The sequence below is a fragment of the Dermacentor andersoni genome, chromosome 9 (genome assembly GCF_023375885.2).
Source record: "Dermacentor andersoni chromosome 9, qqDerAnde1_hic_scaffold, whole genome shotgun sequence".
In the NCBI taxonomy this organism is placed as follows: Eukaryota; Metazoa; Arthropoda; class Arachnida; order Ixodida; family Ixodidae; genus Dermacentor; species Dermacentor andersoni.
In genome coordinates, this window is record NC_092822.1 from 4,863,933 (window position 1) to 4,888,966 (window position 25,034).

A 25,034-nucleotide genomic window follows, 5' to 3' on the forward strand; every position below is an offset into this window, starting at 1 on the left:
GAGTCAAACGAACACAAGCTTTCCTGCTTTCCACAGATGAGTGCACAAGGACAATTGTGGCTAAAGTTGAAAGGAAGAAGCAAATGGTGTTATCAATACCCTCAATGTTTTAAACACACAAAGACGGTACTCTGCGACAACAGACCGGCTTTCCAGAGAAGGAGGAGGAATAAACGTTTATTGTGAGAAACAGCGAGAAAGTGTTCTTTCTTCACCCTAGGTGGGCGGCTCTCTTAGTCCAGAAAGCCGTTGGCTAATGCCGCAGCCCGGGCCCAGTCCACCAGACTTCAGTGATCTTCCAGGCTCTGTGCCTTTAACAATGCCTCCGTTTCTTCGATCGGGCTTTCCGGAGTGCCAAGTTATCAAAGTGGGCACAGGAACATGGCATAATAATCAGGTATTCTTCTCCATATCACCTGGCAGCAAACAGCCTAGTGGAACGTGCCATATGGGACATCAAACAGTATCTTAAGATGTATACAGACTTTGCAGGCGGCTGGAGGTGCTGCCTCGAGGCCGCTGTGAAACATCACAACACATTGCACACCACTGGTTTAGACTACAGTTCTCATTTTTCCACTTCGAGGACAGCGCCAATTCTTCCTGCTGATCCTCAGCTAGGCCTCCTAGAAAACTTCGAACTCACTGAAGTCAAGAAAACTGTCAAAGCACAAGAGGTCTACAAGCAGCGCAGGAAGAGAAACTTTGATAAAAGGCACAGCAGCAAGATACTGTACGTACTACGTGGAGCCTATGTCCTTGTAAGGAAAGGAATTGTACCTCAAAATTCAAAATTTTACGGACCATTTCATGTGGTTATGACCTCATCCCAGCATGGAATCTTGAAGAACATCCGGTACACCAAAGCCTTGGGTCAAACGGAGTGCACCTCTATTGGCAACGTATTGACATATTACACCAGGAGATTAATCAAAGTAAGTCCGGAAGAGTAAAGCAGTCGCAACTGGATGTATGAAAGAAGACGAAGCAGTGGGCTAGGGGGAGAAGTGAGGACGAAGAAGTGAGATTAAATGGTACATGACACTAGTCTCGCTAAGATTATGTCTTTTCTATAGCAGTTCTAATTAGGAATGCAACATGCATGTTTCAAAACTTACATATTTTTGGGAGAAAGCTCGAGCCAAAATTTGAAAAGTTTCAACAGTGAAATCAAGGCCCGAGTTATATGTGATTTTTGCCTTGAGCAGCAATTTCATGGCAGTGCAATCTGCACTGCCATGAAGCCACACCTTTGGCAAACGTTTCTCCGCCATCCAAACTTTGGTTACCTCCCAGGGAACCCCACACCTGCGTGTTGAAGCTTCCTGCGGCCCATTTCATGGTCGCCCATTTTCTTCATCTTTTTGGGTCATTAATTTGCATTTCAGCTGTGCTATTAGTCACCGAATAATGCACGTGGCACAGGTGAACCAGGGGCAGTATTCTCAGGCGATAACTTTCAGAGTTATATCATAAGAAGCCAACAAACACTGACACCAAGGACAACATAGGGGAAATTAGTTGTTCTTAATAAATGAAACAAAGAAACAATAAATTAACGGAAATTAAAGTGGATAAAAAAACAACTTGCCGCAGGTGGGAACCGAACCCACAACCTTCACATTTCGCGTGCGATGCTCTACCAATTGAGCTAATGCGGCGCCGTTTTCCCATCCACTTTCTTGGGTATTTATGTGTCCTAGTAGAACCCTGGGAGTGTTAGCTAGCGCCACCACTCAGACCTTGGCGGCGGACGTGGAATGTCCTTTTTGCTGCAGGCGTCGAGAAAATGTGATCTTTTTGGGTGAAGGCAACTGGTCAATAAACCCACATATGTTACCTGAAGGCATCAATGTTGCCGGATTCGAGACCCTCGTTATGTAATAAACGAGAAGAAAGGGGGTTAACCGAGGGGCCCTATTTTTATTAGTCATATCATAAGAAGTCAACAGACACTGACACCAAGGACAACATAGGGGTAATTACTTGTGCTTAATAATTGAAACAAAGAAACGATAAATTAATGGAAATTAAAGTGGATGAAAAAACAACTTGCCGCACACAGGTGGGAACCGAACCCACAACCTTCGCATTTCGTGTGCGATGCTCTACCAATTGAGCTACCACGCCGCCGTTTTCCCATCCACTTTCTTGGGTATTTATGTGTCCTAGTAGAACCCTGGGAGTGTTAGCCAGCGCCACCACTCACAGACCTTGGCAGCGGATGTGGAACGTACTCTTTGCCACAGGCGTCACGAGAACGTGGTCTTTTTGGGTTATGTGATTGAATTGATGTGATTGATTGATGTGAACGTGATTTTTTTCTTCGGTGGATGCTTTTATTGCACACGTTTACATTGCATGGGTTCGTGTGGACTTTTTTTGTTGCTGTTGCGTACCTCACACCTAAATATTTAATTTATCCTAATGAATTTTTGTCTTTGGTGTCTTCTTTAATTTAATGTTTTTCGAGTATGGTGATTTTAGGTTTCAGCTGCCAATGGACCGCTCCGGTATTGCATTGTAATAACTATTTCTTTGTTCTTTGTTTGCTGCTTTTTTTTTTTTTTTTTTTTTTGCTAGCAGTGCAGCCACCAGCCTTGCATTGGTAGGGGGCACTTAAGGGGGTAGGGATGTGGGGTTTTGGGCTCTAACGGTGATTGTGTGGAGCCATTGCGTTGTGTTTCCGGGGGCTCCGTGTCCCTCTCTTCCCTGCCCGGACGGGGTGGCAGCGGGTCGTAAAACACTGTCACTCGGCTGTCATCCCACCCACGAGAAGGTCAAGAGGTTTTCCCCATTGGCCTACATTTTGGCGGGATTCGGCCCTGCTTGCGTGCGCTCCGGGTGCGCACGCGCAAGGTGGGGCCCAGGGAGACCACATTGGGGTGTCCGAAGGCGCGTGCATATGAATTGAATGCCAAGTTGAAGAAAGTGAAGACTCCATGGGATGGCCCTCAAATTCGGGCAGTTGGAGGACACCTGATAGTGCCAACTGGAATCTGCACGCAAGAATTACAGTTCATGACCGGGCCTACCCTGCCACCTTGTTATCCTCCAACAGTGCTTACGAGATGTCATTCTTGGCATGGCCTTCCTGGACCAACATGGCACAATCATCGACCTGAAGTCAAAGTCGGTAATGCTATCCGAAAATCACGCTATAGTACCAGAGAGCTCTGTAGTCACCATGCCTTGAGTGCACTTGAGGACCAAGCCAGCATCCTGCCTCACTCCAGCATTGTCATTGCTGTCGGCAGTGAAACACCCGCACATGTAGAAGGTGTCATTGAGGGCAACCAACGTCTACTGCTCGACCGTGAAATCTGCGTCGCAAGGGGGATCACTTGACTGCATGGAGGGAAAGCGATGGTGATGCTGACAAACTTCAGCCAGGAGGTCAAGCACATCAACAAGGGCACAACAATCGCATACATCGAGGAAATAGTGGAAACCAGCAACGTGTTTGTCCTCTTGGATTTTGCCGCATATACTGCAACGACCATAGTTCCCAAACCAGACTGACATAAATCCAAGTCTCCCCCTGAGTAAGCAGCAACAGCTCAGAAGCCTTCTCCTACGATACAAAGACTGCTTTTCGACATCATCAAGGATTCGACAAACACCAGTTGCAAAGCATTGCATAATAACCGAACAGTGCGCTGAAGGCCAGAACCTTTACCGAGTTTTGACGTGAGAGCATGAAGCTTGTGGGGTTTTGGGCGCTTGCGGTGGTTGTGTGGAGGCGTTATGTTGCCTTTCCGGGGGCTCCGTGTCCCTCTCCTCTCTGCCTGGACAGGGTGGCAGCGGGTCATAAAACACTATCACTTGGCTATCATCCCTCCCCATGGGAAGGTCAACGGGCTTCACCCATTGGCCGACATTCTGGTGGGATTCGGGCGCTGCTTGCGTGTGCTCCGGGTACGTGCGCGCAAGACGGGGCCTGAAGAGACCACATCGGGGCATCTGATGGTGTGTGCGTGTTCCTCTCTGCTGGTGATGGCCCCCTTTGCCCGCTGCCAGCTGATGGTTACTTCGACTCGGCGGGGTCCCAGGCTTGGCGAGCACGCACACTCTTTCGTTGTCTCGATGTGCTGAGGCAGCGTCTTCCAATTGTTCCCCCGTCTGTTCTTTTGTTTCTCTTTGTTTCCATTTCCTCTGCTGTGCGGGTGCACAATGGCAGGCGCTGGCCAAAGGATGGGCAGCCTCTTACTACTGGATTCTTTGTTCTCTCTGTCGCAGTGCGCCATTAGCTGCCACTGGCGACCATTTGACCATGTTTGTGTCGTGATTAGATTTCGATTCGGATGTCTTGTTTAAACTTCTGTTTGTATCGAACACCAGAGCTTAATAAATGTTCTTTGTTGTTCCTAGAGAGCTTTGCCTAGGGTCTCCTTTGCTGCGCGTGCAATCTTGCCTTCCCCTAGCTGGGATCGTCGGGGCGCATACGCGCACAGTGACGCTTTGGCACACGGAGCGGGCCCGAGCTGGTGCGGACCTACTCTGCATGCATAGCGGCACAGAGTGCTCGAACCAGCGGTGGTCGTCCGGCGCGCGATATCAGAGCATGTGCGCCATGAGCATAGGGAGGAGACCACAAGCTATAAGACAACAAGTCGACAAAATTCTGCGCGATGACATCATCCAGCCGTCGAAAAGCCTGTGGGCATCGACTGTAGTCTTAGTGAAGAAAAAGGACGGAACGCTACGTTTCTGTGTCGATTATCCTCTACTGAACAAGATCACAAAGAAGGATGTATACCCCTTCTCACGGAGAGATCATGCATTGGATTGGCTCTGCAACGCCAAATACTTCTTGTCGATGGATCTTAAGTCTGGCTACTGGCAAATAGCAGTCGAAGAGAGAGATTGCGAAAAGACCGCCTTCATCATGCCAGACGGCCTCTATGAGTTTAAGGTCATGCCATTTGGACTGTGCTCGGCGCCTGCAACATTCCAGCGCGTGATGGACACAGGGTTAGCAGGGTAGAAGTGGCAGACCTGTCTTGTCTACTTGGATGACGTCGTCGTCTTCACTGAGAATTTCGATGACCACCTTAGGTGGCTTGAGACAGTATTGCAGGCAACGAAGTCATCCAGACTTACCCTCAAGCCAGAAAAGTGCCATTTCGCTTGCAAAAAACTTCTTTTCCTAGGGCACGTCATAAGCAAGCCAGGAGTCCGTCCTGACCCACAGAAGACAACTGCCATTGCTAAGTTCCTGCGGCCTGTCGAGAAGAAGGCAGTACGCATACTTCTTGGCCTGTGTGCCTATTACAGGCGCTTTGTAAGAAACTTTTCAAGAATTGTGGAGCCATTACACCATCTCACTAATTATAACGTCAACTTTAAATGGGAAACACGGCAAGGAGACACATTTCAGGAGCTAAAACGATGGCTGCAGTCACAACCGGTGCTTTCACACTTCGACAAAGATGCTGAGATCGAAACCCACACTGACGCAAGCAGCGTAGGCCTTGATGCTGTGCTAGTTCAAAAGAAAGGATGGACTTAAAAAGCATAATAGCTTAAGCTAGCCGGTCACTGTCAAAAGCGGAAGCGAATTACTCTACGACGGAGAAAGAGTGCCTTGCTATTGTTTGGGCTATGGTGAAATTTTGACCTGACCCCGCCTTGTGCTGGCTGGCAAACTTAAAGGATCCTTCAGGTCGTCTAGCACGATGGAGTCTCAGACTCCAAGAATTCGACATCACTGTATTGTATAAGTCCAGGAGGAAGCATTCTGATACCGACTGCCTGTCGCGTGTGCCTATGCACCTGCCACCACAAGGCGAACCGGACAACGCCTTCCTAGGAACAATAACTGCAGACGACTTCGCCAAGCAGAGCGAGCAGACCCGGAGTTACGAAGATTTGTGGAGTACTTAGAAGGCAAGACCAACATTGTTTCTAAGGTATTTCGGAGTGGACTATCTTAGTTTTCTTTACCCAACGGCGTCCTTATAAAAAAGAACTTTTCCCCAGTCCCCACAAACTACCTTCTTGTTGTGCCCGCAGCCCTCCCGTCCAGAAGTCCTGCACACCCTGCTCGACGATCAGACAGCTGGGCACCTCGGGTTTTCCCATATGCTAGCAAGAATACAAAAGAAGTACTATTGGCCGTGCCTGACCACCGACGTCACCCGTTACGTCAAGACATGCCGTGACTGCCAACGATGCAAGACACTGCAGACAAAACCAGCGGGATTACTACAGCCGATCAAGCCTCCTTGCCGACCGTTTCAGCAGATCGGAATGAATTTGTTGGGTCCCTTTCAGACTTCAAGAGCCGGAAATAAGTGAATCGTTGTGACGACGGACTACCTCACCCGCTTCGCTGAAATGAAAGCTCTACCGAAAGGTAGAGCAGCCAAAGTGGTGAAATTCTTTGTTGAGAACATCCTGCTGTGACACGGTGCTTCAGAAATCCTCATCACTGACAGAGAAACGGTCTTTACAGCAGATCTCACCCAAGCCATTCTGCAATGCAGCCAGACAAGCCACAGGAGGACAACTGCTTACCATCTGCAGATGAATGGTCTTACGGAGCAGCTGAACAAGACCCTCGCTGACATGCTAGCAATGCATGTCGATGTCGAGCACAAGGCGTGGGATGCCATCCTGCCTTACGTGACCTTTTCTTATAACACGGCAGTGCAAACAACACAGATCCCGCTGTTCAAGTAGGTTTACGGCAGGAACCCAACGATGACTTTCGATGCCATGCTACTGCATGTCACGAATGAAGAGAATCTAGTCGCCGCCTAATTTTAGTGTGACGAAGAAGCCAGACAGCTTGCCTGCCTGTGCATCAAGAACCAGCAGAGGACCGACAGCCGGCACTACAATCTTCGATGACGCTATGTATAATACCAGCCTGGTGACCATCTTTGGGTCTCGACTCCAATATGCCAACAAAAACTGAGTGAGAAACTGTTATGACGCTATTTCGGACCTTACAAAATCATCCAACGCATTGGTGCACTGGACTATGAGGTCGTGCCAGACGGTATTTCGTAATCACGCCGCGCACGACCTGAAGTCGTCCATGTGGTGCATCTTAAGCCTTTCTACGCCCGCTGCCGAACTTAGGAACTTCGTTTCTTTGTTGCCTTTTTTTTTTTATTGTGAGTGATTTTGTTTTCACTTTCGTATCTGTTTGTAGCATCGCAATGATGCTTTTTAAAAGGGGAGCATTGACATGTGTACTTATATTTATCCTTTTCTGGGGGACTGCATTTCCCACACTAGCAACTTGAAGTTATCACTCAGCGCAAGATGCGCTCACATGACTGGAACTTACTGGAATGTTATCGATGGTTTTACGTATTGTCTGTTGTCACCGAAGCTTGTTTAATCTGACTGTATATACGACGTGGATTGTGTAGTACTTTCTGGAAGACATGCAGGCACCAGCAATTAGTACTCTGGAAACTTCCACGTTTCCTGTATAAAAGCCAGCGCGCTTGACCAGCAGATCAGATTTCGATGATCACCGACTGTGTTCACCGCTATCGTTGGGCTTCTTGATTGTAGCCTGTTCTTGTGGGCACAGGTTCTCCCAATAAAACTTAGTTTAATCATTCACAGTTTTGCTACTGTGTTCTTTACCACCACTCCTACGTGACACTATCCTTCGCAGGAATGGATGCAACTGGCCGACTTCCTTGCACAATTTTGATCTGCTTTTGTTTAATGTGTTATCTACTTCTATAAAAATGAGGTGTTTGCCTGCTTACTGTTGCATGTGTTTTACAGGAGGTAGAGAGAGAGAGAGAACCAAGAAAAGGCAGGGATGTTTATGGCAAAGCAGTTTCTTAGAATACTGTGAAATATTACGACCAGCATAAACAAAAGAATTAAATGCATAAAAGTAAGTGCAATATGCAATTACTTCGTACAGTCACGGTTAATACAGGTGCAGTAAGGATACAAAGTCTGCACATACTGCACATACTGGTTTATCGGTTTACATGAAGGAAAAAAAAAAAGATACATAAAATAAACAGATAAAACTGTTTAAATGATGCTTATTGAGCATTAATACTTTGAGAACAAGTTGACGATGCTGTCTATATATAGTCAAAATGTTGAATATGTTACTGTAGAAAATTCATTACAACATATAGTTTGCATGTTCACTTTGTGAGCTTGATAAACAATTGCGTCTTGCAGCAGAAGTAACAGTACTTTGAAATGAGACACGTAATTCATGGGGAAAAATATGTGTGAAAGCCGACACGAACAGACTGCAATGAAATGGGAGCACGCACAGCAACATCGAGTACTATGCTGTCATGTCATATCCCTTCAACACAGCATTTGCGCGTAATTGCACACTCTTTAAATTGCTCCGTCCATAAAAACATACTATGTTACAACTGTGATATTTCTGTATATCGTGAGTAGCTTGTACGCAACAAACCAGAATATTGTAATGACATCCGAAGGCCATGTTTTCTCGTGAGGGGCATCTCGTAGCATTTGCAACTAGTAGTGTGAGTGAATAATTGAAAGGCATACAAAAGTACAAACGCATCAAAATTACAGAACCAAATCTGACCTACGAGATTTCATCTGCCTTGTTTCCATGTTGGTGCTGACAGTACGTACCGTTTGGACAATCAATGGATCCACACTATTAGTTGCAAAGTTCAGGGCTTGTCGAGCGACCAGACGCAATTTTCCAAAACAAACCGCGAAATAGCTCTCGTGATTTTTGGTGCAATTACAATAAAAAATTGCAGCAATTGCTGCGACATGCGACCAACGGGTTGGTCGCAGTCCCAGAGGGGGAGAGGTAGGTGCCTACGATTGCAATTTCCATTGCATTCAACTGAAATCACACTAGCAATGCGATGAATATTGCATCATCTGAAATATGCTTTAAGGACACTGGCGGACATGTTATAATTGTACGCGGATGCTGAGCACAAAACATGGGACGATCTGCTCCGTACATGATGTTTGCGTACAACACCACCATCCAGCAGACTACAGGAGGCACTCCGTTTAGTCTCGTGTACGGCAAACAGACAACTATGACATCGACGCAGTGCTGCCTCTGATCGAAGACAATGCCCTCGGTCTCGATGTCTCCAGGTTTTTACAGTGCACCGAGGATGCCTGCAAACTTGCAAGGCTCCGTATACAGTCAGCGATGAATTTTTCAGAAAATTTGGGCTAGATGGATTCTACGGGTTCCTGATGGGTTCCTCTACGGGAACCCATCAGGGTTCCCGTAGAGGAAAAAACACAGGGACACGAGAGAGCGACATGCACACAGCACTGTCACTCCAGGGCGGCACAGAACATAGAAACGGGCCCGTTGTACTAGAAATGAAGTGACATAGCATGGAGGCTTGGGCTTGATAGTGATTGCTGGCTTGTTGGTGTTGGTAAGAGCGCTGTGTGCATGTCGGTCTCTTGTGTCCCTGTCTTTCTTGCGCTGTGTCCTTTCTTCAATGAATCACCAACAAGCCCAAGCTTCCACGCAAACTTTCCATAGCGCTAACACATTTTCGAGACTGATTTTTCTGACAAATTTAGGCATCAAGGGTTGATTCTTCCGGACTAAATCGCTTCTTCCGAGTCATGCTACCCAATCTTGGAGATCGCCATATTGTACTTTCCATTGGCTTGACCTCCAGTGGCTCGCTCGATAGCCTCCAAGATTGGAAGGCGCAGCTATCGATAGGAAGTCTCATTTACTTCTCTCCACCTTGCGGGTTTCCGCAGAACTACCACGTCAAACACTTGCCTTTGCTTCGTGTTGTCGACAAATTCGACTTCGCCCTGCCATCTGCTAGCCGCCTGGTTAGCTCAGATGGTAGAGCGGCTGCCCCGGAAAGGCGGTGGTCCCGGGTTCGAGTCCCGGACCAGGACGAATTTTTCTTCAACTATGAAGCTTTTCTTTCGAGGAACCCGTATGGGTTTCCTTTGTAGCAATTGCTACGAACGGGTGGATGTCTGATTTTCCCTTTGTTCATTTACTCCTCTCCACCTTGCGGGTTTCCACAGAACTACTACGTCAAATACTTGCCTTTGCTTCGTGTTGTCGACAAATTCAACTTCGCCCTGCCATCTGCTAGCCGCCTGGTTAGCTCAGATGGTACAGCGGCTGCTCCGGAAAGGTGGTGGTCCAGGGTTCGAGTCCCGGACCAGGATGAATTTTCCTTCAACTATGAAGCTTTTCTTTCGAGGAACCCGTATGGGTTTCCTTTGTAGCAATTGCTACGAACGGGTGGATGTCTGATTTTCCCTTTATTCATTTACTTCTCTCCACCTTGCGGGTTTCCGGAGAACTACTATGTCAGACATCGATAGGAAGTGTGTGCCATCCTCTAGTCCCGGAGGCCATGCCTGCTCTTCCTTTGCTGACAAAACACTCCTGGGGATGCCAGATGCTTTTTCTTTTATTTTTCGGTCACCATTTTGCACGTGCTGCATCCATTCAACAAGTGTGTCTCGGAGATGATGTGTGCATCTTTGTGTGTGTTTGTGCAGCTTTGCATTTGTATGGTCGGTGCCATGACGCCACTTCCTGTGCCTTCGCGAGAACCAAGTGGTGTGAAGAAATGTGGAAAGCATGTGACCCTGAAGTTGGAAAAAATGCACTTATTATTAAGCTAATAAAGAGTGAACGTTCTTAGGTTGATGTTGCAAAAGAATATAACCTCCCGAAGCAAACGCTTCTGACTATGTGCTTTAAAGCTGCTCTAAAAAGCCCAATAAATTTTTCTTCCTTGGTTGAAAACATTTTTCGGACTATTCAATTTTGCAGACTATTTTTCGGTCCCAACCAGGTCTGGAAAATCCGTTGGCGACTGTATATAGTCCACAACGACTTGATGATGCTGCTACACTGCATCATCGCAACGTTCACTACAAACCCGGCGACTGAATATAGATTTGGACACCCATTCGCCATCGCGACTTAAACGAGAAGCTACTTCGGCGCTATTTCAGACATTACAGGATTGTGCACCAAAGAAGTGAACTGGACTATGAGGTGGTGTCTGATGGAAACATGGCCTCGCAGCATCGTCGTGCCCATCTTGAAGTCGTGCACATAGCTCACTTGAAGCCATATTAGGAATGTTCATGAACTGCATTTTCTTTCCTTGTTTTCCTGTCATTAATGATTTAATTTTGATGTTGTTGTTAGCTGTTTATTGATTTCCCAAGCATCGGGTCGATGCTCTTTAGAGGAAGGAGTAACGCCGCATAGCATTCTTATTTATTGCTGGTTGGGGGGCCTTCATAAGCAAGTTATTGTGTTTTGTTTCTTTGCCGGATCGGCGAGCTCCTCATCTTTTGCAATTTGATAGTTACCATGGGGCAACACTAAGCCCATGCTGCTGGCTTTTGAATGTGTGTGTACAGGAATAAATACTTGCCTCAAAACTGGCAAGGGGCATTTGTGCACCATTCATGGACAGTGGCAGCCCACCACACCAGTTTCTTTATAGGGTACGAATTCGCCTTAATAAAACATCTCTTAAAGGATTCTCGACGACTGCCACCATTCCTGTACTGTTGTGCTATGCCTGACAATATTGCCACATGGTGTGGCGGAGCAAGGGCCTGAAGAAGAGGAGAACGAAGTTTGTCTCGGCATCGCGCGTCGCCGCTTACGCTTTCGTAAAGTGCAACCGCCTGTATCTTCATTCAGCTTGTATACTCCAGCAGGGTATACGCGACAATTTGGTGGAGCTTGCTGGGTATGCTCAACTTATGCAGGAGACCCCACTGGGCAGCAAGAACCCCGCCCCACAGTTGGAGTTGACTCCAGTTCACCGCACAAGCCGGCGAATCCAAGGCCTCACCCCAGAATTTGGAAACCTCCAGGAAAAAGTGATGACTGCGACCACTGCGACTTCTACGGAACGGGTGACACCGACTTACCTAACGCTGCTGAACCCCCAAGTGCCGACGGCCTTTCATGGCGACACATTTGAAGACATTGAAGACTGGCTGGTGGAGTTCGAGCGCGTGGCTGCGTTTAACGAGTGGGACAACAACGCCAAACTCAGGAACGTCTACTTCAGCCTCCAGGATGGTGCTCGCACGTGGTTTATGAACCGTGAAAGTGCCCTGTCATCCTGGCCTGAGTTCCAGTACAAGCTACTAGAGACTTACTCCAGCCCCGATCGCCGGAAAAAAGCAGAGCGGGCCCTTCAGTCACGTGTTCAAAAGCCCAATGAGAGCGTCATGATGTACGTGGAGGACATGACGTGTCTCTTTCAGTGTGCCGATCCGAGCATGTCGGAAGAGAAGAAGGTGCGTCATCTGATGAGAGGCGTAAAGGAGCAGCTCTTTGGCGGTCTTGTTCGGAATACGCCCAAGACTGTTGCGGAGTTCCTCACCGAAGCCACCACGATGGAGAAAACCATTCAGCAACGGTTGAACTTGTACAACCAACAAGTAAATGCTGCTTGCACTCCGGATACGCCGGTAGGCTTCGGGTGCGACGTCGCCTTGCTTTGCGAGCTGATTTGCTCAGTGGTTTGCGACGAGCTGCAGAAGCACCATGGTACGTCGCCACCTCCAGTCAGTTCCCTCGCCAGCGTCGTACGCAAAGAAGTACAGCAGGCACTGCAGGCATCTCTTTCCAGCAGTGAAGCACCACCTCTGCCAAGCGAATCCCGGCGCAAGACTTACGCAGAAACTTTAATGAGCCCCGTCCAAGCTTTCGCACCTACTTATGTGGCGCCGCCAGTCGTGTTGCAATCGGCGCAAGCCACTCCGACAACTCCACTACCGTACTTCGACGATCGCCGAACACCCGCGAGGAAATCAAAAGTTTGACGAGCACCCGATCGACAACTGCTGTGCTACCACTGCGGCGAAGCTCGTCATGTGTATCGGGAGTGCCCCTACCGACGACTCGGACTGTGAGGTTTTTCTGTCGATTCACCTCGACCTAGGTTCGGCCAAAGGCCACCCGACATCGCAGAATTCCTCGAACAGCAGCGCAGGCCAGGCCCATTGCAGCGGCAGTCACGCTCACCCTTACCGCTACGATATTTCCCTGCTCGCGATACCACCTCGAGGACGACGCAAGGACGATCCCCAAGTCCACGCCGGGAAAACTGACGTCAGCAACCTTCCGAGGCGGGGCCGCTGATACTTGACGCGCTCAAGCCCTCGTATCGTGCCGACCGCAGAACAACGAAAACACGATGACGCCAGAACCAGTTCCCGCGAACAAGATTTCACTGGACATACCTGTGTTGATCGACGGCAGAAAAATGAGTGCACTTGTAGATACTGGTGCCGATTACTCTATTATTAGTGGAAAACTGGCGAGTGTTCTGAAAAAAGTTACGTTGCCCTGGAACGGGGCACCAGTTCGTACAGGAGGTGGCCACGTCGTCACACCGCTTGGCCTATGCACGACCAGAGTAGAAATTCGCGGGGCTGCTTTTCTCGCCACTTGTCTAGTTCTACGCGAGTGTTCCCGCGATATAATTCTTGGGATGGACTTTCTCCGGGAATATGGCGCCATTATTGACTTCTGCGAGCGCTGCATCACTTCCTCAGCACAAAGGGCAACACAGACCGACGCCATTGGACACAGATCCTCACTTCACGTTTCGGATGAGAGCATCACGATACCGCCGCATGCGAGTGTTATGGTTCTGGTAAAGTCCGACGAGCTACAAGACGGTGAAGCCATTGTAGAAGGCAACATTTCTATGTTGCTGGCACAAGGTATTTGTGTAGCGCGAAGCCTTGTGGAACTTCGTGATAGCCAGACAACGGTCCTCGTTACCAACTTTACCTTTGAGCATCAGCACATTTTTCGTGGCACTGCCATCGCCTACACCGAACCATCAACGGACATCGCCGAGTGCTTTGCTTCTGAAGTGGACACAGACGACGGTTCGCTCAGAGGCATCGATGTAAACTCCGAGCTTACGGACGACCAAAAGAGCGCACTGCAGGAACTCTTGAACGAATTCCGCATGTGCTTCGCTCGGGCTACTAAGGTGGGCCAAACACCAATCACGAAGCACCGAATAACGACATCCGCCGACGCACGTCCCATCAAACAGCCTTATCGTGTCTCGCCGAAAGAATGTGAGGCAATTCAAGCCCAAGTCAAGGAGATGCCAGATGATGGTGTCATTCAGCCTTTGCACAGTCCGTGGTCCTCCCCGGTCGTTCTAGTCGTTTCTGTGTTGATTATCGAGGCCTCAATGATGTTGCCAAGAAGGACGTGTACCCACTACTACGTATCGATGACTCCTTAGGCAGGTTGCGGCGAGCTAAGTATTTTTCGTCTCTCGATCTAAAGAGCGGTTACTGGCAAATTGAGGTCGATGAAAGAGACCGCGAAAAAAGTGCTTTCGTCACTCCAGATGGCCTTTACGAATACAGAGTACTTCCTTTCGGTCTCTGTTCGGCACCAGCAACTTTCCAGCGAATGATGGACACCGTTCTCGCTGGTCTCAAGTGGCAAAGCTGCCTCGTCTATCTCGACGACGTAGTTGTTTTTTCGACGACATTTGACGACCACCTGAAACGACTGCAGCAAGTTCTCGAAGCCATCCGATCGGCTAACCTCACCCTTAAGCCTCGGAGGTGTCATTTTGGCTACAAGGAGCTGATGTTTCTCGGACACGTAGTCAGCGCGGAAGGCGTTAGCCCCGATCCCGCGAAAACTGCCGCTGTAGCCTCGTTTCCAACACCGACTGACAAGAAAGGTGTTCGACGCTTCCTGGGCCTTTGCGCATACTACTGGCGTTTCACAGAAAATTTTTCTAAGATGGCGGAGCCGCTGACTCGCCTCACGAGGGATGATGTATCATTCGTCTGGTCCTCAGAGCAAGAGACTGCTTTCACCGAGCTTCGACAACGTATGGTGTCAGCACCAGTTTTGGCCCACTTTGACGAGGAGGCGGACACTGAAGTTCGTACAGATGCCAGTAACGTTGGTCTTGGTGCGGTGCTTGTACAACGGCAGGAAGGTATTGAAAGAGTGATCGCCTATGCAAGTCGCACACTATTGCATGCAGAGACCAACTACACCACCACGGAGAAAGAGTGTCTTGCTGTCGTATGGGCACTGGCCAAATTTCGACCGTACCTTTACGGCCGCCCATCCAAAGTTGTAACTGATCATCACTCGTTATGCTGGCTTGCAAATCTCCGGGACCCTTCTGGACGACTGGCACGGTGGAGTCTACGTTTGCAGGAGTACGACGAGACCATCGTGTACAAGTCGGGCCGCATACACGAAGACGCTGATGCACTCTCGCGCTCCCCTATCGACACTACCGACCACTACATTGAGGACGACGGCGCTTTCCTTGGGGCCGTAAGCGGTACTGATTTGTCCATACGGCAGCGTGCAGACGATGCACTACGGCCTATATTCGAACATCTAGAAGGACGAAACGCATCAACACCCCGGCATATCGCTCTAGGATTGTTGTCTTTTTGTTTACGACATGGCGTCTTGTACAAGAAGAACTCCACTGCCACCAACAAGACCTACCTTTTGGTCGTTCCAGCAGACCTCCGTCTGGCCATTTGGGTTTTACGCGAACGCTTGATAGAGTGCGCAAATCCTACTACTGGCTGAAACTCGCCGAGTGTGTTAAGCAGTACGTCCAAGCCTGCCGTGAATGCCAGCACTGAAAGTCGCCAGCTGTGAAGCCTGCGGGATTGCTAAATCCGATTGACCCACCTGCCAAACCTTTCGACCAGGTCGGCATAGATCTTCTGGGCCCGTTTCCACTGTCATCTTCTGGCAACAGGTGGATAATCGCCGCCACGGACTATTTAACGCGGTATGCTGAGACAAAGGCACTGCCTCGAGGCACAGCTTCCGAGGTTGCCCAGTTTTTCATACAGAGCATCGTCCTCCGGCATGGTGCCCCATCGCACGTCATCACAGACCGAGGCAAAGCCTTTACAGCACAGCTCATTGAAAACATTTTTAAACTCAGCCGCACGACCCATCGAAGGACAACTGCCTATCATCCGCAGACAAACGGCTTGACCGAACGACTGAACAAAATGATGACTGACATGCTGTCTATGTACGTAGACGTACAGCACAAGACGTGGGACGAGATACTCCCTTACGTAACGTTTGCCTATAATACTGCTACGCAGGAAACAACACGCTTCACGCCGTTTTACCTCGTTTACGGCCGTGACTATGTTAGAAGCAATGCTCCCGTGCGACAATATCGATCATCTCGACCTCGCCCAAGATGCCGAACTTTTCATGCAATGCATGGAAGAAGCCCGTCAGCTTGCCCGAGTGCACATAAAGCAACAACAGGGCATTGATGTGCACCGTTACAATCTCCGCCATCGATATGTCGAGTTCCAACCTGGTGATCAAGTTTTGGTCTGGACTCCCGTGCGCCGAAAAGGACTATCCGAGAAGCTTTTGAGTCGCTACTTCGGACCTTACAGAGTGTCGCAGCGAATTAGTGACGTGAATTATGAAATCCTTCTTGACGGAAGCCAGCCTCCCCGACGCCGACAACCGCAATCTGAGATTGTGCACGTTGTGCGGTTGAAACCGTACTATAGCCCCTAATATTCAATGTTTTCAGCCGCTTCAGTTAGTTTTTGTTGTTGCTCGTCCATCAGTGCCTTGTGACTATATCGAACACCACAGTGATTGTGACTATAGCCTATGTGTTCGCCCTAGAGCATCTCAACGCTCTCAGGTCAAGCCTATGTATGCTTTCCTTCTTTTTTTTTTTTTGAAGAGGGGGTAATGCCACATGATGTGGCGGAGCAAGGGACTGAAGAAGAGGAGAACGAAGTTCGTCTCGGCATTGCGCGTCGCCGCTTACGCTTTCGTAAAGTGCAACAGCCTGTATCTTCATTCAGCTTGTATACTCCAGCAGGGTATACGCACGCGACAATATATACAACACAGAATTAAACGTCGATATAACAAACTCCAATATGAGGATGAAATTCTTCACATAAAGTATTGCAATTTTTGTAACTTATGCTCTATAGAACACTGTGTATTTAGAACTTCAATATAACGACGTGTGTTTATACACAATTTCAATATAACGAAGTTCCGCTGTTACCTCGAAGAAATACAGAGACAATAAATGGAAACTTTAATGGATGGAGATGGTGAAGTGGCTGAAGTTCAGGCAGCTGCTTCCAGACACCCCTCTCAAATCGCATGAGTGCACGTCGCAACCGTTCACTGACCCAACTAAATGCATGACCAAGAGCGACCGCCAAAGCGGAGCAGCTTCATGTTGTGTTGTGGGGGTTTGATCCCCACAGCGTATAAAGTTAAGCGTGATAAGATCCTACCATGCCCTGGGGCTGTATTCTGTGATGGTTCATCCTGCCTGTTACATCACTCAGACAAACAGTGGAACATCTTGGCACGAGGGAGACCAATCAACGAGCAGCGATCTGTCGGTAGTAAACATCATTTTTGTTTGTGCTTTGGGGATGATATAGTAAATGATGGATGTTGCTAATCTGATGAATAAATATTGGTTTGTATAAAATACCTGCACGGCGAATTTATAGTAATGGCTGTGAGCTTGCAACGCAGATGGCCTCTGGTGATTTAATTTTATACTGAGTTTGATTTTTTTTGTCACTAGGTGGTGTGCCATACGCTAAGCAAACGAGGCCGTTCTCTTTGGGTGTAGGCTGCATCTAACAATAGGATTTCGTTTCACTAGGGCTAAGCATTTTAGGACAGACGATTGCGATGAGGGTGCCATCCATACATGCCACCACTTCGGGAGTTTTGACCGCGGTCAAGGAAGCGCATGGAAGCATTCCTTGACTGTGGCTTTCGCCTGTGCTGTGGGGGGAAACCTCACCTACACTGTTTCTTTTCCTTCAACTGAAATGGCTGGCGATGGCTGCAATGATGCGAATGACTGACGGCTGTGACAACACCAATCACATATTTATTCCAGACACACTGCAAATTTTACTGAATTCGTTATATTAAGGTTTCACCGCATAACAGTCGAACTCACTTATATTGATCCCAGATATAACAATCTATCGGTTTTAATGACATTTAAGTACATTTACGATTTTCTAACCCTGCCTGTTGAAACTGCTTCCAGATATCACAAATGTTTTGTAAACACTGCACTGTTACAATGAATGGTTCCAACCCAGTCATGGTAAAAAGGGCGCACGCAAAGTACCAAAGCATGGAAGCGCAACCAAACTGGGCACAGGCAGGGTTGACGAATTGTAACTGCTGACACACACAAGCTTCAGCGCAATTAATTTTTGAGCGTTTCTAAGGTAGAGTCCACATATAGCAAACTACTGATATAACAACCACTTTTCACAGAACTATCGAGTTCGTTATAAGTGGGCTCAACTGTATATATACCTCTTAACATGCAAGTGGCTTCCCACACTTCACACACACACACACTTTATTTCACTTTGACACTCCTAATGCTAACGCATTAAAAGGACAAACCTTGCTGACTGGTTGGCTTCACAAAGGAACTTACCTGTCACCTATCTTGGCTATGTTACTGCCAGCTTGTGTATCAAGCAAGCAATAAGGGTAGAGAATAGCACCTAAAATTTTCTACACTAAAGAATGCACTCTGACTGCATAACTTCATATGATTCTGAGTCTTCCCCAGCAGAGGAGAAGCACTTACAGAAAGTGGAGGCACCTGTGGCTGCGAGTGCGCAGGTGTCAGAACTGGGGCCACAGTGTTCTGTGAGAATATGGCCTGCAGCCCTTGCTCAATGTTACTCTTCATGGTGTTGCCGTGCAGTTTCTGCAGCTCCAGCTTCAAGTCCTCCAGGTTGGTTGCTACGGCAGGCTTGCGCTCAGGTGGTACTGACGAAGGCCGCGAGCTGGACGGTGCCACAGTCACCACAGCAGGGGGGGCAGCGGACACAGCAGCCACGGATGCTGCCACACTGTGCGCCGGCACGTGCTTGGGTGAAGCAGGGGCTGCAGCTCCTGGCTCGACAGGGGCTATGCTGGCTGAAGGGGTCTCGGCTGGCTGTAGTCACAAAGAACATTTGCGTCACTATAATTTCACAGGCATAGCAGACCCAAGACATGTGTTCGCAGATGGTACCAAAAGAAAAAGGCCAAGCCAGCAGTGAATGTTCATTTTAAATGAGGCAGCACAAAGTGGGACAAGGGACACAGAAAAACGAGGACAAGCACTTCTGGTGGCAATTGGGATACTGCAGCTTTTCCTTCAAGAATTAAGTGAGGCTACAGGGGCGATTAGTGCTGCTTACACATTCATGCATGATGGGAAAGTGTTGCTGAAGGAACACGTTGGGCTGTAAACATTTTCCGTAATGTGCATAAGGAATGCAACTTATCACGGAGTAGTCAATACCCACTACTCACTCACGCAAGTAGACTTCAGTACAGCATTCAAATTGCGTACAAGAAATTAACTACGCCACATGGTGCGACGAAGTTGGAAATACCACATTAGTACAATTCCCATGATGGAGCACGATGGCCTATGCTACAACATGGCAACTGCCCATCTCCTTTAAAGGGGTCCTGCAATTCTCCTGAGAAAGCTTGCTGTGCAGCATCACTGATAGCAGCATCACAATGTGGCAATTTTGTGATTTTGTTCAATGGACATGATGTCACTGAGTGACACTGTGATCAATAGCCGAAAACATAATGAGCGACTTGCATTTGCATGATATTATGAGTACTACAAAAAGAAATTACGACATTACATTTTACAACCATTTTAATTATCACCTGGTTATCACACAGCCACAGGAGAGGTGTTGTAAAAATGGGAAAGACGCATCAACATGCCGAGCACATGGCGCACCAATGGCCACCTTGTGGAAGCTGTGGTAACCATTGTGGGGAGGACATGCACCCATTTCCTCCTGTGCACTCACGTCTGCGCGATCGCATGTCACGGCTGTGTCGAGAGCCAGAGCACAGGCTCGGGAAAGGTGCACTAAGCCCTTCCCCAACACACTCGCGGGAAAGGAAACAGTATCCAATGCGCGAGGGGGACATTCCTCTCGCAATAGTAAAATGGTATAAAAGAGCGTCACCGGAGGAGATGCTCTCTCTGGCACCCCCAACCTGGAACCTGTGGGGATGCGTGACTCTCACGCCTCCCCTGAGATCTAGTTTTCCCGCATAGCTCATCTCCTGCAGGGTGGCTTCGCCCGCGGCGGTCGATGTGGTTGAGGCGCAGTGCGGGAGATGGCGCGAGTGTCGCGCTGCTGCGGGGTTACTTGGGCGCCGAAAGGGAAGGCGCTTGGCCTCTTTGGGTTCGGGAAGCGAGCGGGACAGACGTGCCGCCCGCGCGTGCGCCGACCATGCTTCTGCGAGACCGTCTCGCGTGGCCGCCTTGGACACCGTTGGCGTGACCATACACGCGAACGACCAGGCGTTGGGATCCAGCATGGGGCGAACATATTCGCTTGCAATGCGGTCGCGGTAAGTCGGACTTCTAGATTTGTCGCGCGCCCATCGGCATGTTTTGGGGATAGCAACTCGGCTAGCAGGCATTGATCTATGAAAGGTGCAATAAATGCCCTTGTGATTGTTTGCACTACTGTGTTGTCGTTCCTTTGTCCCAAGAGTACGGAGGAGAACCCCATATCTCCCACAAACCTGACCAATGAACACACGAATACCTGCCACAACCTGTGACTCACCTCACTGCCTGACTATCATGCACAACGAAGCAAGCCTATTTATTACCTATTACAGAATGGACTTCCCCTTTTCAAGAGTTCCCTATTGCTCGCAGCAATAAAAAATGTCAGAGTTGATGCTGCTGGTTGCCTGATTTGCCTGAACCCAATGTAGCTGCAATTACAAGAGCTACAGGTTGGGGAGCACTACTTAGCAACTGTGTGTGGCTAGATCCGGAGTTTGCCTTCAGCCCTAGCCTCATGCAGAGCATACCCCCACATTTGGCACTACCAACGTGGATTGAATTGAGAAACACGGCTAATTTTTTGTTGTTGTTGGCCCAAGGACTACCAACATTTCAGCAAACAATGGCAACAGGCTTGTCTGACTTCCCATATTTGTTAATGTTGTCAGATGTAGCGGCACAAAATCAGAAACCTATCGCTAATGTGACAGCAACTTCAAGACAAGCCAGAAGCTTTGATTTTGAGTGTTTCACACAGAACAGTCAGGATTTTGCAAATGCCCCGTTTCCAGGGGTTAGGCCTAAGATGGGGCACACCATCTTGGTCACTGCATGACATGGAAAGACAGGCACACGTGCCACTACATCGTTTAACGCAAGCTTCGTATGTGTCCAAACTTTCAGGCCATAGTCTGTCATAAAGAGAGATAATGTTGCAGAAAGTGCTGCAATTCATGCAGAGTTTAGTGGGTGCCCTGAAGAACAAAATTCAGGCTTCATTGCAGAGTGAGCGACCATGGGTTAAGATAATCATGCCTACCTTCAGTTGCTACCCTAATTGAATGAGTGTAAATGAGTACCTCGACCGTCTGCTGTAACCAGCAAGCAACAGGGCTTTCTGATGCTGAATTTATCACGCATGTTGTCCCTGTTTCACAGACAGAGCAAGCGGCTCGATGGTTCCAACTGGCCAGACAATGAGCCCACATGGAAGAAAGAGTCCTGCGCGAACTTCCCCAATTAATTTCTGCCAGCCAACGAGTGGCGTTTGAGGCTTATTTGAAGGGATGTAGGTTCAGAGACCTAGACGAACTTGTTGCCGAGGCGAAGCGCATCCAGGGGGACATCCTCGCAGCGCAAGTGTACCGTCTACCTCCACACGTGGTGCTGTCACTTGTGGGGCTTCCACTCTACGTGTGGCTGGGGCTAGATCCGGAGCTCGCCTTCAGCCCAAGCCGCACGTAGAGTGGAAGCCCCACACACTCCAGCTAGCTGTGCATGGTCGCTTCACATTAAAAAATTAAATTATGGGGTTTTACATGCCAAAACCACAATCAGATTATGAGGCACACAGTAGTGGAGGACTTGGGAAATTTGAACCATCTGGAGTTCTTTAACGTGCACCTAAATCAAGTACATGGGTGTTTTCTCATTTTACCCCCATCGAAATACGGCTGCCCATGGCCAGGAATACACTTTATATTCATCAGGGGCTTGATGCGTTGGCATCGTTTGCTGACAAGCAAATCCAACATGGTTAGCAATTATCAGACCATGCCTTCTGACCTGTATGCCTAAGTGCTGACTGTAGAACTATCGCTGAAACGTACACTGAGGCATCAGTGGCAGTTGCTACCAGTGTGGTAGACCGGGGCAAATCGCCCGTGACTGCTGCCGAACTCCAGGCTGAGGGTGAATGGGAGGTTTGGGAAATTAATGAAGCTGCTGGTAATCTACCTTCGACAGCGATCTTGAACACAACCGGTGCTATCAGGTAACTTGCACCTTTGGCTTGTTGCATAGGAGATGTTGCAGACTTGCCAGTGCCATTCATCAAGCTAACAACAGCGGAAAGAAGTTTGCTGCATTCTTGGATACTGGGGCAAGCACTTTATTTGGTGATGAGGTGTTGCATCATCGCTGCAAGAACAATATCTGCTTGAGAGATAATGACACCACTTTCCACCTTGCTTCCGGCACAGCACAATCAAGTGGTGCTGCTAGGCTAGTGATCCATTGGGAGAGACGCGTCACACCGTACATCGCAATTTTTTTCGGGATACTCCGTAGGTACTCGTCGCCATCCTCGTTGCCAGTGTCACGAGGATCCCATCTTCGTCGCCAGTGTCACGATCCACCCCGGGTCGTGAACAAGGGAGGGCTTGTGGCACCCTCCGATAGACGGACGCTCCGCAGCGTGGTGGTGCTGAATGATGACTGACCGGCGAGCAGCCGTGCTCGTCGGTGTTTATTGTGGTGCGGTGACCAATGTTGCCTGCCGAGCTTTAGCAGGCCACCGTGCTTGGCCGGCGAACCAAGATTATGCCTGAAGGGGCACCACATACTTGCTACAGATACTTTCTGGCCAAGTCAGGTATTGTGATAAGACATCGGCAGCGGAGGTTACTAAGACATTGGGATACGTGCTTTGAAGCTTTTTGCAAAAGTGCCCATGGTAGCCGAGACACGCTAGTCTATGGGCGTGGCGTAAGTGGGCCACACCCAGCCACAGCAGAGCGAGGATAGAAACAGAATGATGCGGGCAGAACACCCGGTTTCATCAGAGGTCGACAGCATGCCGGAGAGAGAAAGGGCATGACTGTCTTCGCTGTTGTACAAATATGACACGATTTTCACAGACCAACTGCACCGCACTGTGCTGGTCAGGCACAGATTAGACACGGGTGATGTTGCACTATGGAAATGTAATCTTTGGCCGATAAACTTGACTAAGCAGAGGGCACTTGACAGCGATTTAGATGAACTCGCCGACACAGGCGTTGTGGAAAGGTCGAACAGCCCATGGGGCTTCCCGATAGTTCAAGTCCTGAAGGACGATACTTATCGCCTTTGTGTAGACTACCACAGGCTGAATGAGGTTGCGAAGAAGGATGCGTATCCTCTAACCTCCATTGCCTTTTTAGTGTCTAAGCTAGGCGGGACAGAGTACTTTGCGACACTCGAAGCTAGTTGTGCATACTTTCAGGTTGAAATAGACAAGCATGATGTAGAGAAAATGGCTTTCACTTGTCACCGAGAGCTCTTTCAATACAAGAGAACATCTTTTGGCTTGGTCGGAGCTCCCATTACTTATCAAAGATTAATCGACCGAGTTCTAGGAGATTCAAAATGGCAACATGTTCTTGTAAATCTAGATGACATAACGGTTTACTTGAAAACGTTCGAGGAGAACTTGCGCCACTTGAGAGACGTTCTAGGCAGGTTGAGGTATGCGGATATCACGCGGAACCCAAACAAAGCTCAGACGGCTGTGACCAGAGTAACGCTGTTGGAACTCACATTTCAGAATGGCTGCATTCTGCCACGTGAGGATAAGCTCGAGGCTATACTGAGTGTGAAGAAGTACTCACAAAGTACCGAACGCAAGAGCAGACGACATTGCGGCTGTCCTCAACAAGAGGAAAAGAAAGACAAGGGAGGCTCGTGCAGCGAATGAAAAAGGGGCTCGCACAGAGGAGATCGTTGCAACGCCGGCACGACTAGGGCCGCAGGGCCTACGGAACCCACATCTACGAGTGAGGTTCACTTGACTGGGCGTCCGTCTTCGGGACAGAGAACGCCTCGGGTTGCTGCACGGCACGCGACCTCGGAACAGCCTGCTTCAGCCTCGAACCCGCATCTACACGCGAGGTTCGGGAGAGTGAGAGCAAGCGTCCGTCATCGATACGAGGAGCGCCTCGGGTCGCCTTGCACAAGGCCTCAGGTCGGCCTGCTGACATCTCGGAACCCGCTTCTACGCGCGAGGTTTGGGTGACCGGGCGTCCGTCATCGAAACGAGTGCCTTGGGCCGTGTTCTTGCTCAAGACTTCGGAGTGGCCTGTTCCAGTCTATGGAGCTGTGGGCCGTCCACCTTTTCCTGCCCCGTGCTGCTGCGTCTGCTCTTCCACGCCGGTCATCACTCTACCAGGAAGCATTTCACCTCAAAGACTCTACGAGTCTCACCACGCTCCGGTCTTCAACCGCAACCTAGTGAGACTACATATTTTTTCCTATTTATGAACAACCTTGCATGTGTGGTCGTAGTTGAAGATATTCTTCATGTTTACGTGCCGTCTAATATAATTGTTGTGTGTTTGCTAATCATGCCCCGTCTCCTCCATCTTCCTCACGTTACATGCCTTGCGACGTGACGATACTAACCATCACATATCTGGCGTCCGCAGACAGGACTGCTCTTATGCTATCGAGAAGAGCATCACATTGCATATGCGTGTCTGACGGGTGAGGATGGAGACTGACAAGCTTACGGCAATTGGAAAAGAACTGAGGTTGACTGGCCCGGCACTGAAACAATGGGTAGATGAAGAATGCGCACGCGAAAGAGAAGCGCGTGAAGCACGTCTGGCTGAACGCAATACAGCAAAAAAAGCTCATGCCGAAGCGCTAGCTAAATTAAAAGCA

General features: G+C 48.9%; 1 protein-coding gene and 1 non-coding gene across 15 annotated transcripts in view; one reads left to right on the forward strand and one right to left on the reverse strand.

Moving 5' to 3' along the window:
* LOC126527418 (uncharacterized) overlaps positions 1–25,034 on the reverse strand; it is a 476,501-nt gene that overhangs the window by 52,527 nt on the left and 398,940 nt on the right. For all 14 annotated transcript variants that reach the window (XM_055068432.2, XM_055068435.2, XM_055068434.2 and 11 more), the window contains one exon: positions 18,654–19,007. In XM_055068432.2, coding sequence (XP_054924407.1) covers positions 18,654–19,007 — 354 coding nt within the window. The remainder of the gene's footprint in view (positions 1–18,653; positions 19,008–25,034) is intronic.
* On the forward strand, positions 9,809–9,883 carry TRNAS-GGA (transfer RNA serine (anticodon GGA)). Its single transcript has one exon. It is a non-coding gene; the product is annotated as a tRNA-Ser (tRNA).